The following is a 16,166-nucleotide window of genomic DNA, read 5'->3' as shown; positions in this document are numbered from 1 at the left end:
GCCCTGAGGCTTCGCTCCCGCGGGAATTCAGGATAAGTATTCCAGGTTATATTATAAATAAATATATTAGGACAAATTACACATTTTGACCTAGCCCCAAAGTAAGTTCTAGACTTGTGTTATGGGATACTAACTCAACGATACTATATTTATAACATATACATATATAGATAAACATCCAAGACCCGGGCCAATCAGAAAAATATCATTTTCCATCATGACCCGACCGGGGATCGAACCCAGGACCTCTCGGTTCAGAGGCAAGCACTTTACCACTGCGCCACCGAGGTCGTCAAATATATTCCGTGTACCAAATTTCATAAAATACACACATATATCCTCACAAACTTTCGTATTTATAATATTAGTAGGAAGGATTAGTAAGACATGGAACTAAAAGTTCCGATGGTCTACATTATACTAACACAAACTTGAAAACTGAACAAACATGATATTACAGAACAATTAATGATTCATTAATAGAAAAATTGTTCTTTTTAATACCAACAATTTATTTTAGTATAACAATGTAACTATCAAACGTTCGATACTTTTGTCAAACGTTGAGAGTTAAACATTTTTAGTGGGCAAAGAAAGTATGTGTAAGTACATATGAAGATTAATATTTGATTTCAATGTTCGAACACTTCAAATTCACACACAAGAATATAATTATTGACACATAAAATTATAAATTTCCATATATATGTACTGTAAACCTTGTAGATATAGGTACATCGATAAATATAAAAATATTACTTATCCTCCTTCACCTAGATAACCATGAAGGTAGAAGTTGTAAAGTTTTATTTTATTATACGTTTACGATTTAAAATAATAGACAAAATATGTTAATGTACGTAAGTACATACATCACATACTTGGCAGAAGATAACAGATATTCCATACTCCATACTAATATTATAAATGCGAAAGTCGTGTCTGTCTGTCCGCTTTCACGGCTAAACTGCTCGACTGATTATGATGAAATTTTGTATGCATATGACTAAAGAACCTTGCTCAAACTTGAGCTACTATATTAAAAAAATTACTATAATAAGGAGTAATATTATTTAATACAAAAAAAATGAAATTTAAAATAAATTCATACATAGTACATAGTACGAAAATAAGTTGAATAGAAATAATATTTTATTTGGAAATCATCTAAGCCTGTGATAAAGATCAACAGCCTGTACTCGTATATCCACGCGTCACGCTCAGCGAAACGTGATTGAGTAGGAAACACGCCATCATAAAAAACTTTCAAAGGAATCAATAGGAAAGCATTAACGCAAATCCGTCGAAGGTTGAATCCTTCATACAACGGATTTACATATAGGTACGTGTCCGGATTGTTTACAATCAGCGCGCAATCAGGGCATGGTACATGCATATTCATGATTTCAAAGGCTGTATGTATTTCCTCTATTTTGCATCTATAAAAGGTCATAGAGAGAAATTCCACACGCTTTTCTCCTGTACGGACAATACCTAAAATTCCATCTGTTTCTGTCAAAGATGGAATGTTGTAAATTAAACTTTACATTTATTTATTTGTCGATGTCTTTTTTTTTAGTTCTATATGGTATGTTCCCTGGCCTTTACACTGGCTGTGTAGGTTTTTTTATGTGAAAGAAAATTTGATTTTCATTGATCGAATCGTTCGTTCGTGAGACAATTTTTCAATGTTTTCAGATTTGCTTATTGGCAAAGTAGGGCACATTTTTCGGTAATATTTTAATCTGTTTGCTTAAGTATTAATCAAGTATAGCTTGGCGAGACGTCCCGGTGCTTACATTTGAGCACTTAGTGGGAGAAGTAAACCAGCGGACGCGCCAAGAAATTATTAAAGTGTAGCCAAATAACAATTTTAACTAAAACTTTTGTTTGCCGACGCTAACTTTTGTGAAAATGAAAATTAAATGAGTGCTATAAGATATAACGCCAACTTTTTGTGTCGTGATATTTAAGTAGTATTTTTATTTATAAAGGTCTCTAAAAAGAATATAAACATAATAGAAACTTTGAAACAATAATATTACTGCGTATTATTTTGCAGGGTTTTTCAACCATGTAGGGTTTTTCAATTTCGAAAAAATATACCTATTAAAGTTTTAGGGATTAAAAATACTTTACATAGAAACACAAACAAAGATTTAGATTTAATCTTAGTACGAAACCATTTTCGTTTGAATTTATCTCCACCGCTTCCAGTACATTTGGGGAGGGTGATCTCGGTATATAAAAGAATATATAAGCAATATCATTATCATTTGGCATCCATTTCCTCCCCGTTCCGAGAGAGAAATATACAAAAGCTTAGAAGAGGCGAAAATGACAGAAAAATTACTTAAGGAGACATCAAAGCTAGTCATTCCCCATGCCGATTTTCACTCATTCTTCTATATAAATTTTCTACACCGCTGGATACAAAATTCTAAGAGGAATGTGATAGATCTAAATCTTAAAAACATATATATATAATGTTGAAACTAACTATTCCAATTCCGAATTACAATACCGAAAGTCATAATTAAAATGGCACTTCATTTCTCGAGATGAAACTATTTTTTACGTAAGAACTTTCAAACACTATGTTACGGGGTCTGTAAAAAAAAACTAAAAATATACTTTTCTCTTCTAAGAGATAGAAAAGATCATTAAGCCATAACAATATATCAGTCTATTAGTTGCAGAGAGCTCTGTAACGTAGACGAATGCAACCCATTCGTAACAACCCGAGACATGAGAAAAGAGCGAAACACTGTGTTTACATGAGAACCTTTTTCCTCGCCTCTATGGCGAATGCATTTAGATGCCTATTTGTTATTAAAATTATTTTTATAAATAACTATTTTAAGGGCAAGAACTAAGATGGATTTATCCAGAATAAACATTTCATTCGTTAATTTTGGACAAAATACTCCCAAAATCTCAAAAATACTCCCATACTAAAAGTTTTTCAGAATCGTGGACTGAGCATCTGCATGCAATATTTTGTCTACACAAAATTTTGCCAAAGAATAAAAAGTCGCCCTGCATTACTGTCTCACATTTATTGATTTACTTGAAATATGAGTTCTTTAATATAACGTAGCTACGTAAACACAATCATTTAAAAAACTGAACGCTTGAGCATTACTTTTCTTTTCCTGAAAAAAAAATACATCTTCCACAACCTTTGCAAGGCCTATATTACACTAACAAAAAATCGCGCGTAAAAGTCATTCGACCCATTTCCTAATGATAGTAATAACTTACGTTTTATTACATCTACTGTGTCACCCGCTAACGCTTATAAATTAGCCCCGGGCCTTATTTATTGCTCGCTTACTTAGCTCAACACTTTATGGCAAAGTACACAATATCCAAAAGAATTCTAAAGAGGAAAATGTAAGCCTCTAGGTCCCACATTCTTTTATTTACTTACCTATTAGATAATAATACATACACTGTAAATAAAACTTACAATTAGAAAACTTATATACAAAGGTACTACGTATTTCTATATACATTTCCTTCCATTAGATCCTTTGAGGCTTTTGTGTGATTCATTTGGTAAAACCTTTACAGATTTTTGAAAATATCCGTGTAGGTACTACATGAAATGTAAATTTGACCATTGTGTGAAGGAGATAGATGCAACTCTTTGCACAATTTACGGAAGAAAAATTAGTGGTATAAATATTATTTTCAAAATTCGAATCTAATTTTAATTTTAAGAGTCGGTTGCATCGTCAACTTTGACGTTAACCTGCGCAGAAAACGCAAAGGACGCCATTTTGTCTAAACGACAGCGGCGCGCAGGTTAAAGTCAACTGACAACTGTAGTGCAACTGACCTTAATGCATCCTTATATAAATTATGTAGTTACCTTTTTATTCAAAACTTAATGGCCTTTAGCCCGCTTACCTATGTGTCTTGTGTTCAGAAACATGCATGTAATGCATATAGCATTATAATGTTATGTAGGTATGCCTAATTTAAACTTTAAGTGTAGTATTTTCTCCGATTTTATCTCAATCAGTCAGTTTATTGAAAAATATGACCGCTACATAGGATAACATTTCTTATATTTTCATATTATTTAACTGAATAATGTTTTTTTTATTATTTTTATACGTATATTTTTATACACTTACAATTTATAATAACACATAATTTACGCGATAAATTAATTTCCAAATAAAATTAAATTTGATATCATATGGTCGCATTACATAAGTGTTATATTAATTTATCTTAAATCTAATTAAATACTCTGAAGCTCAACAAATTCTCGCGTAAGGGATTATTGAAAGATTAAAGTAAACGCCGATCGTTTCTCAAATATGATACTATGTATCTCTTTTAACATTATTACACATTATAAAATAAAGTCACCGTCCGCGTTTGTCTGTTTCTTATAAACCACGCAATGGATTTTGATACAGTTTACACTGTTATTTAAATAGTTTATTTCCAAAAGTTTATAAATCTCGTCCAAAGCCGCACCCGCTAGTTAAATTATATAAAAACCTGTTTCTTTCTCACATGGACGATTTCCCAGTATCTTTCACTGCTATAGAACGTTCCTTAACTTTCCCGCTTTTTTCGTCTTCGGCAGCCTTAATTTGTTAGATTCGCAACACAAAGCCTCGACACGCCCACATCGCATGGGACCGTTTTTACACCATTCTTAAACACAGAAGTCAAATTCGTCCAACTATATAAATCCAGACGATGTGCAGTCAAGATATTTTCGTCTTTGTTGCTATTGGAATAAGTAATGATATCGAATGTGCGTGGATAGGGGTTGTGGGGCAGTGGGGCGCCAGATCGATACGGGTAACAGATATAAATAGGACAGAGGAACTTAAGGGTATTGTCCCACTGTGCGCGATGAGCGTTAATTAATATCTCTAGTTGCATTTTAATCATCATAAAATTTTATTAGTAAGGTAATTTAATAAAGTAATTATTTAGTAAGGTAATTACAGGGTAATATTTTGCACTTTAATGAGCAGGTTTAAAGTTGGTTTCAATGAAATAAATCTAACTATGCCAATAAACGACAATCATTTTCTGTTCCCCCATAAAAATTACCTAAATCAGCCGATTGAACTTAATATGGAAAGTCGAAATTTTATGTTTTTATATAACTGTAAATTTGTTACGTATTTCAGAGCACATTATATGTGCAGTGTTAAAAAAATCACCTATTACCAGCGGCTTCGCTCGGTTAAAACCACGATAAACAATACACTTAAACCTTTCTCAGAAATCATACAAAAACCGTAAAAATATCCGATCAATAATATTTTTTGTGTTTATCGCGTTCATACAGACATCGTTTCATTTGTTCTTTTTTTAATATGTGAGAATATTGTATTAATTTTTGAGACATACTCGCAACCAACACTTAGATTTATGTAAAGTCAACAGTCATAAGTGAAAAAATATACCAATAGTCAACATTAGTTTGTTGCACCCCGCCGCTTCTTCTTCCCTTGCGCTTTGAAAGTCGATTTGTACAGCGCTTCGATGTACCCAATTAAATCGGCATAAATATATATTTATGCAATTTTAATTTCTTACTGAGTAGCTTGATGCAGATCAGGTCGACAGTATTTAGCTTTACAAACCACAATTTCGCTGACAGTGGGACCACTCCCAAAGGCCTGCCGAACACTCGGTTTCGTTTGAGCATCGATTCTGGTCGGAAGCTGAATCCGCAATGTGTAACAATCTCCACACTGCTGTTAGGAAACACACGATGTTTGGCTTGTCATATATTCTTACGCAGAAAGTTCTTCATTTATTTTTTTTTCCAAAATCAATCCCCAAATTACTGTAATGGAATTGAAAATTAGTATGAAAATTAATGCTATTATTCTCTGACAAAGTCGCGGGTATATACATATCTTATTATTGGTAGTTTAGTCTCTATACTAGAACAAAATATCTTTAATCAAATAATGCGTGGTTAGAAAATCCAGTGCTCTTATGAAAACATAATTTGTTTCCTAGCTTTGTGTTTTCAATTAGTTCGAAGGACGCCTGTTATCAGAAAACAATAATTAAAAACAGCGCAGCCATGCCTACACCTACAGCCCACAAGCTATTTACGCTGGGTAAAACGTATATACCCAGTTTTACGTAACGTATATATCCAGGCGTAAACGAATATATAGAATGGCTCAGCTCCTTCTCCCGCACAGATTGTAAAAATATAAATAGTATGGATTAGTATGGATGTAGGTAAAACTTTTCTGACCGTTTCAAGCCAAAAAGCATCGGAGCCGGGCCAGGGTCCACTTTCCTACGTTTACTCCTCCACTTCGCATGGTCCCCGGCATTCTTAGTTGTCAGACCATTGGCATCTCATCCTTGACGATATCGAGCCAGTGCTTCTTGGATTCGCCCCTTCTGGCAGGGCTAGGCCTAAACGGCATGTCCAGACCTTTGTCCCTTACATAACTTGCTGGTTTACGGAAAACGTAGCCGTACTAGCGAAAGCGGCAGTTCTGGAGTTTATCAGCAATGGTCTCGTATGCGCGAGTTCCTCACGCGCGGTAAAACGGTGTACCTATACGTATGTAAAATATGATTAGATCATTATCTATTTCAGATTTATCCCATTATCCATTATCCATTATCCCATTTCAGAGGTCTTAATAAAACATCGATGATATATCCAATGCCAATACCCTCATCTACGTGGCTCTCACATCATCGTGTTGACTGAAAGCGAATACAAGTTAACGTTATTAATCCTTAACTAAATTAATTCCCCGACCTTCATACTTCACGGCTCACGTGTTTAGGCAAACCGCTCAGCCTGGTGGGTCAACTCTTATGCGGCAGCTATTTTAGTATACTCGTGTTGATAGTGAAAAAACTGCTCCTTATTTTTAAGAAGATTGAATATTAAACAAAGTACAATATTTGAAAGATTTTTTGTAATACAATAATATGCGTTATGCATTTCTTTATATGTCAATACAGGGATAAGTGCACTTAGCCAAAAATAAGATATTGTTTTCTTATATTTTACGTGTAAATTTTACATATAATTCCATACAAAAAAAATGCTGAATATGTGCTAGCCACCACTTATTTTCATTTCCATTTATGAAAAACATAAATCGAATAACAAAAAAGAAATAATTAGAAATTCGTAATGATTGAACAAAGTCCAACAAATGTGAATGGCATATGTTAATAAAATTAATAAAATTATGTAAATTGCTTAATCATCGCTTTATGTAATGACTTGGACCACACGCGACGAGTGCCATTTCTCATCATGACCTTCCCGGTGACAAGGGTGGCTTTGTTCGAGATATAATGGTGGGAACCATTTACCTGGAAAATTCTGGATGGTTCTGATAGTTCTCTCCTATAATTATATCTATGTACACAAATATACGCATTTTCGTTACCTCCGCCATTCCGTTGCGATGTTTCCTTTTGTAATACATTTTTATTTATTAGATTTTCCTTTTGGCTTTTCCTTTATCCTATTTCTGTCACGTAATATATATATATATATATATATATATATATATATATACATATATATATATATATATATATATATATATATATATATATATATATATATATATATATATATATATATATATATATATATATATATATATATATGTTTGTTATTCAGATATTATAACAACACAAGCTTTTGCCCGCGGTTCAAAGAGTTTCGCACGTCTTCAAAGAGTTTGTACCTTACATTTGCAAAACCTTATTTGACTCTTATCTTAAGTATCTTAGATAGGATGAATCGGAAGCTTGACGACGTTAAATATTGTTTGTTATTCAGATATTATAACAACACAAGCTTTTGCCCGCGGTTTCACGCGCGTTGATTTCCCTACCAAAAAAACGAATCAAAGTAAATTCTCTAAGTGAAACGGGCGACCTCATTTTCACTTATGACTGGAATTATTATAATAAGTTTTGGTAAAATGGCTGTAATTTTTTTTTTCAATGTGAAATTTTCAAGCTTAAATGTGAATTACATAGTTATATTAAAATTCTTTCAATTAACAAAATTCACAAAAGTTACTTTATTTGTCATTTGTTATGTGTTTTAATTAATAGTATATAAGTCTGCACTATCGCATTAGGTGTATACCTGTAATGGTAGTTGTATGAATAAATAAATAAATAGAAATAGAAAATTTATACCTTGTTTATTAAATATCAGCAGCCCTGGCTTCGCTCGTGTAAAATCGACTTTGATATAAAAAAAAATCTAGCTCAGTCCATAAGTAGCAAACAGTATCTTTAGGCCTTACATATATATATATATATATATATATATATATATATGTACGAGTATTTTATCTTTTGTAATGAATAATACTCCTGTGTAGATAATTACATCCCCGATGAGGACTAAGAAAAGTAGCTTCTCGTTTATTTACTCTCTAGTTTTGAGAAAAACGATTTATACAATCCACATAAACTACATTTAACTTAATCATATCAAAAATATACTATAGGTATATTTTTATAGGTGACTGCAATTTTCTAGACATATTTACAGAATTCTAAATAATCCTACAAATTTTTATATTACACATGCAAATGTTTGTGAGGATGAGTGTATGTATGTTACTCTTTCACGCAAAATCTACTAGACCGATTGTTATGAAATTTGGTACACGGGTAGAATATAACCTGGAATAACACATGGGGTACCTTTTGTGCGAATCCTCGGGGCGAAGCTAGTTCCATATCCTATATAGGAGAAGTCACAATCACAAATAAACTTCTTGAAGTAATTTTGTACATTCCTTTCTTTCCTATGTAAACTCGTTTCCCTTCGTTGTTGAACAATTTGTTAAGCTAAGAGGCACACATCGACACAGCTTTAAAAAAGCCTGTATTACAATGGTATAAGAGCATAGCGAATCCAAACGGTAGCATTTGAATTGCGGCCAAGTTTACTTTGGCGCAAAATACCTTCGGAACTAAGTTAACATTAAAACGCTTGTCGTCTCCAACTTCTGACAAAAGCTATTTCATATCATACAAACTTATCTTTGGACTTTCCTGCGCGTCTTCAAAGAGTTTGTACCTTACATTTGCAAAACCTTATTTGACTCTTATCTTAAGTATCTTAGATAGGATGAATCGGAAGCTTGACGACGTTAAATATTGTTTGTTATTCAGATATTATAACAACACAAGCTTTTGCCCGCGGTTTCACGCGCGTTGATTTCCCTACCAAAAAAACGAATCAAAGTAAATTCTCTAAGTGAAACGGGCGACCTCATTTTCACTTATGACTGGAATTATTATAATAAGTTTTGGTAAAATGGCTGTAATTTTTTTTTTCAATGTGAAATTTTCAAGCTTAAATGTGAATTACATAGTTATATTAAAATTCTTTCAATTAACAAAATTCACAAAAGTTACTTTATTTGTCATTTGTTATGTGTTTTAATTAATAGTATATAAGTCTGCACTATCGCATTAGGTGTATACCTGTAATGGTAGTTGTATGAATAAATAAATAAATAGAAATAGAAAATTTATACCTTGTTTATTAAATATCAGCAGCCCTGGCTTCGCTCGTGTAAAATCGACTTTGATATAAAAAAAAAATCTAGCTCAGTCCATAAGTAGCAAACAGTATCTTTAGGCCTTACATTGAATATCGGACAAAAATACGTACAAATTTCGTTTCAGCATCGATCAAAAATAAAATGGCGACAAACAGAAGTCAGTTTCCGTTCGTTATTTTCGTTTCGCGGACAAATATTTGTGCTCCCATCGGGCCCAAGCCACCAGACCTGTCATTGGGCCTCTGCAGAGAAAATATTTTTTGAAGGATCCACACAGTCCGACGAATTTATCTTCAAATGTTATTCTTAATACCGTTTCTTCGATAAACCTATCACATTGAATCTTGAGATACGAAAACAGAATGGAAATCGAGATTATTTGTAAACGTATATCTGTTTATCATAAAGGTATCTCTATCTCAATCCAAACTTGAGATTTCTATACGTACAGACTTGAAAGTTGACTTGATCCAGTAGACATTTAAATGGGTTTTCAGCAAACTAAAAATTTGATTATGTAAATAATAATATGCCTGGTGTAAAAGAACAAATAAATAATTATTCTATGAGAAAATATCGACGTCGCCTTTATATCGCCTGAAAATGTAGTGTTTTAGACGCTACCTACTCTAACTAAACACTCTAAACAAGAAACATTACAAGCTTATCATTTGTACAACATACCAGTGAGTGAGCGAGACACGTACTAAACAAATAACTTAGTACATCGTAGAAATAAGATAATATCAAATTTAAAGGGAAAATACAAGAAACTCTTATTTAGTTTTACCTGTCTCGCAGTTTGTCTGCATTTCAATGTTGAAGACAATTTTCGTCGACTTTTCTGTTTCTGAATAGAATATAAATTGTGTAAATATCTATCTCTTATCTGACCGGCTACTTCCTTAGCTATTATTGGTCTGAGTCCGCTTTCCCAATTTTTATTTTTATTTCACACGAATAGTAATTAAAACTATAATTAAAAAATTTGTTTGATTTAAATATCTTTTAAATTACATATAATTATTATTTCTTATCTTAATGGTATCATTGGTACACTCATTTCATCAATCAATTTGAAGTGAGACGCAGCGAACCTATCACATTGCACCATTGTGACGTAACAACAACCACACTGCATTCTGATTGGTTCGCTGCCTCTCACTTCGAATCAATTCGATGGTGAGAAGTGAAATGCAAACCCGCACTAACCCCTCTGTACGAAGTATACCAAACGTATTTATGTTACTTAAAGGATTTGCTTTCTCACCATGTGTACACCAGTCACGTCCCAAAGATATAACTCCAGTGAAGTGAAATGAAACTCTTGAAGTTCTAGAGTCCAACAATGGCAATACAATGCTGGCTTTCTGCAGCGCAAATAACTTTACTTTATACGAGAGCAGACGTGTACGTCGCGGATCGCATAAATCAAGATGAAGGAAATGGATGAATGTTATTTCTGTTAAGTAGTACTTATTTGTCTTTGATTTACATTGTATTAGGTATTGGCAAGTTAGTAAATGACTCTTAGTTAGTTAAGCGTGCGTTCGCACAGGCGCATTTTCCACGTGCATTAAAAATGCTTTTGTACTGGTGGACATTGTTTTTTATCGAAAATATTCTTTGTCTCATTTCGAGCGCCGCCGTGCGTTTAATGTCGACGCGGATTTAATGTTGAAAGCGATAAAAAATTTTATACGCCCGTGCGACCAAGGGTTAAAGCTAACGAAACAAACCATTGAATAAATCTTTCAGTGGAGTTCAAACTGGAACCCTCTATAAGTTTTTATTAGAAACTACGTTACAAGTCAGGTCTGGAATATCCACACGTAGCCCAAGTTATTGGTACAGCGCTGACACGATAAATAAACTGAATTGAGTTTTATAGCCAATATATAGTTACGGCTGTGGAATACAGTGCAGTACCTATATGTTTCGAACTACAATCACTTTGTGACATGTTACTTTATATTGTTTAGGAAAACTTGTTTTGGTATCTAGAGGTAAGCCACAAGCCGTGTGATGTAAACCAAAAGTATAAACATAAATATTTTTGTGTTATATGTGCCATCAAACAGTTTTGAATGAGTTTTGATAAAATAGTGTAAGGTTTTAAATACTTTCCAATCTTCTACGTGAAATTGTCAAGCTTTAATGTGAATTAAGTATGAACTTATATTAAAATGGTCCCAAAGAATAAAAACGAACGTAAATTTATTATTAAATATATGTATTCGAATTCCCAAGCGTGTGTTTGCCCTAAAAAGACTGTGCCAATTTCGGGACTCCACTCTACTCACTCGTAAAATTGCAATATCTGATGTAAGTACGGTCAACATTCCAGATACAACGTTGTTCAATTTTGATCCTTAAGTTTAAGGTGATAGGAAACTGGGGATGCTGTGTTGAAGCATGTTTTTACATCATTGGGAAGATTGGCAGTAAAGTACTTTCCCTAAAGAGGAATGTAGGCTACAAAATAAACGTATGCTCTTATAACATTGTAGGATTAGTAGTTCGTTGTTCACAAATCAATAAAATGTGGTATTTTTCTGATTATTTCTTCTCTCTGTTCCTCTAGGGGAAACGACCGGATTTATAAGAACTACTTACTTAAATGGCGGATGTAGAATATTCAATAGTAAAATGATAAAACAAATTATTGAAGTGTAACTATCTTTTAAAGTTGATCATAATGATTTTAATCCAGAATCTCAACACATAGACTGGATTCAATGTCACAAACGCCAAAAAAACTAATACTGAACACAAACAACCATAACTTCGTTGAATTTTAAAGTCTGCCCAAGGCTGATGATCATAGGCCTTTCTTCTCGCACCACTCTCCTGTTCTTTGTCTCTCTCATTCATGTGCGAATTGTACGACCTGCGAAGTTTACGAAAGATTTTAAAAGTGTAAACAATAAAACATTTTATGAAGTTCCGACTATATTTACGTTCTAGAACGAAAGTATAGTCGAAACGAAAATATAAATCGGAAAACTGGTACTGTCAGAGTCATGGTCAAGGCAACACGTGACTAACAGAAATACGCGGATGTTCCCGCTGGATAGTACTGGTAGAACTTTAGTTGTTACGACGCCATTTTGTTTATTAAAATAATGGTAGAACATGACTGGGTTTTTAATTTTTTTAATCAGCATGTAGTTTGTTGAAGAAACAAAAACTATTTATCATATTGAAGCAAGAAATAAACGCTGATAGCTACATATTTAAATAATATGTTATAAAATTTTTTAAAAATAATAAATAGAAAAAAGACCTTCATCTCCCATCTCTATTAACATGCATTACTTACTTCAGTTCTATAATTTTCTAAAAAATGATGAAAATGATGCCTTTTTAATTATAGGTTCTTATATAAGGATTTTCTAAAAATAATGTTACCGTTTTATCACTCTAATCTATCATCTTGTTTCTAACATAAATGTATGAAGCAGGTAAAAATAATTGAAATCATGTGGGTAGATGGTAAAATTTTATAGACTTCCACACTTCACCAAATAACTGGAGAATATTTTGTGCGTTGACATCCAGTCTTTCAGCGAAATCGTTTATCTTATCTTTACGCAATCTTGTTTTATATTTTAGAAGTTCCTACTTGCATAAATATTCGGCAAGCAAACCGAATTTCGTTACAAGATTAAGTATTTTTTGATCCGCCATGCTTTTGTGAAAGAATATAAATACATATCTTGTCTTCGTGGAAAACAAATACGGACGGCACGTGACTAAAATAAGGTTATGTCACGCAAGTCGTGGGAAACGATAAGTTAATTAAGCAACTCTCTGTGATGTCTCAATGAAACTAAGAACAAATGGTGATATCAGTTGCATTAAGAGCTACATTTTATCGCATACATGTCATTAAAAACTTGATCAAATATGATAACCTTTTAATTAATAACTCAGAGATTTCAAATGCACTTTTTGTCAAAATACAAAAAGATTCGTTAACTGATAGATAGCCGCTCGAATCAAATAATGATAAACGTAGAAGTCATAATAGACTTTACGTTTATCATTATTTGATTGTGCTCACTAAAATACACAATCAAAAAGTCTTAACCAAAACATTTCATTGTGTAAAATATTAATGACAATGATATTATAGGTAAAACGTGCACTAAGTAGTAATGTTGAATGTCTAATTTGCAAAATACTAACTGCGCCCCGGGGCTTCGCTCCCATGGCGATTTCGACTTAAAAAGTACCTTATGTATTATTCCAAGATATATTCTATCCGTACACCAAATTTCATAACAATACGTCCAGTATATTTTGCGTGAAAGAGTAACACACATACTATACTCACAAACTTTCGCATTTAGAATATTAGTAGGATATCGTCCAAATTGTGGAATGCGGAATAAACGACAAATAAAATGATAAACAAAACATTGTTAGATCTATTTGTGAGTACCAATCATCCACTCATAGGCGGAAGGCCGAAGTTAATTTTGTAGGAAGCGTCGCCAGCGCGACCGACGGGAGCGACGACCGGATGTAACAACAACTTTTTATAATTAGATAATGGTTCTAAAACCTACCTCAAATTAATGACGTTTGTTTGGCTTTTAGCACGATAGTAACGTTCTTTATTTGTAAAGTAAATACTTGCTTAGTTACTGAAAAATTCAGGCGTCCTGTTTTATCTACAACGAAGTTATTGGGGTTCGAAATTGGCCTAAATAGCTTCGGGAAAAGGATGGTACGGCCGTGCCGCTCTTTTTACTCGACTTGCGGGGGGCACGGCAGTGCCCCCAGATTATGCAGGACTTCTTTAGTGGTTTTATCTAAGTAAAACAAATCTATGCTAGATATCACAATATCATATTCATACTTTGCCATTTTAGAGTTCCGTATCTCAAATGGTAAATACCCTGACAGGATCACTTCGTTTTCTGCATGTTGCTCGGTCCGTTTGTCTGTCAAGACTTCCTCACTTGTGAGACAACACGATCTTTGACCACATAACGTACGTTTTTGCGATTTCACAAGGGAATCTAGCAAGAGTCAAGGTCTTACAGCACATGTTTATGAATAGCAAATTTTATAGAACCATTAGAACGCGAGTCCAACTCGCACTTGATCGGTTTTCCTCATAAAACACGCCATTGTCTATAATATAGGTCATCGATGTTCGATTTAACTCCAAATAAACTCACTCGTCAAATTATTGAATATGCAAATGTTACTCAGAATCTTGTCCAAAGTAATCGACATTTTAATATTAGATTAGCAAATCGTCAATCTATGCCTTCTAAGAATCGATCGATGCGATTCCATCGATTCGTCTTGATTACCGCCGCGTAACTAAATCGATTTGTGTCCATTCTTGACGCAACGTTACCGCTTACGGAAACTGTTTTTATAAATATTTCATTGGGAATGTCACGGCTAAGCGATTCTCAATGTCAGGGACTACGTTACGCTAGTTTTTTTTTTCTAATATTGGTTAACGGTACATGAAATTTAATTTACAGTGTCCATTTGTGTTACATTATCAAGGGCAGTAGTCTATAGATAATTTCGTGTGGCTTTAATTCGAAAGTAATTATTTGATTTTTAAATAAAGATAATATATATAATAGTAATACAATAAACAGTTCAAGCTCCTAAATTTTTTGCGTGAATAAACAAATACTACCTAAGTATATAGGTAAATAAATATTCAACACATGCTCAAAACTTAATTTTGGTATGCGTTCTTTCTTTGCATAGTTGTGTAGATACATACTTTTCAGTATATTTTAGAGTCGGAACTGATAGAAACACTTGTTTCTATCAATCATATTTTGTTGGTACTTAATTCCAAATCGAACGAAAGGCTTAATTATAGCATTTACGACTTCGGTGCAACTGGCAATAATAATATAAAAACTAGTGAAACTAACGATACTTTTTCTTTTTGTCCGCAGTGAGCTAAAAATGCATATTGAAGTGCAAGTCGCCCTCAACTTTGTGATATCCTACCTTTACAACAAACTGCCGAGGCGAAGGGTCAACATCTTCGGGGAGGAGTTGGAAAAGGCGCTTAAGGACAAGTTCCGGGGTCACTGGTACCCGGACCGGCCCTGCCGAGGGTCGGCATTCCGGTGCCTGAAGACTGGAGGCCCCCTGGACCCCGTGCTAGAGAGGGCCGCGAGGGAATCGGGAGTACCCGTCAGGGATGTACTGGAACACCTGCCTAGGGACCTGGCCGTGTGGGTCGATCCAGGTAAGAAATCACTTAAACATATTTTTTAAATAAGGGCTTGACCTTTTCTTGCTTAAACGTTTAGCTGTTATTAAAGGGTATGTACATATTTCTGAGCGACATTTACGTAATTGAACTCACAAAAATAACAATATAGCGAAAAGGTTTATCACGTTAGCCCAGGAGAAGAAGCCAGAAAACATAGGTTCTGTGTATGGGACTTTACCTCTCCTTCCACATATTTTCCAAGATCAATCTGACCATGAATATGGTCATTTACAATCTATCAAAACAAAACTTAACTGATCAATAACAAAACAACTTCACTCGACAATAATGCAACCTTACAATGTGCTAACAAA

General features: G+C 33.7%; 1 protein-coding gene across 1 annotated transcript in view; it reads left to right on the top strand.

The window, feature by feature from the left end:
- The window catches only part of Tob (Transducer of ERBB2), a 41,993-nt gene that overhangs the window by 20,467 nt on the left and 5,360 nt on the right, over positions 1 to 16,166 (top strand). The window contains exon 2 of the mRNA XM_053769336.2: positions 15,527 to 15,825. Within this exon, the coding sequence (XP_053625311.1) occupies positions 15,537 to 15,825 (289 nt within the window). The 5' untranslated portion in view covers positions 15,527 to 15,536. The remainder of the gene's footprint in view (positions 1 to 15,526; positions 15,826 to 16,166) is intronic.

The sequence above is a fragment of the Plodia interpunctella genome, chromosome 3 (genome assembly GCF_027563975.2).
Source record: "Plodia interpunctella isolate USDA-ARS_2022_Savannah chromosome 3, ilPloInte3.2, whole genome shotgun sequence".
In the NCBI taxonomy this organism is placed as follows: domain Eukaryota; kingdom Metazoa; phylum Arthropoda; class Insecta; order Lepidoptera; family Pyralidae; genus Plodia; species Plodia interpunctella.
This window is presented reverse-complemented; position numbering and strand designations above follow the sequence as displayed.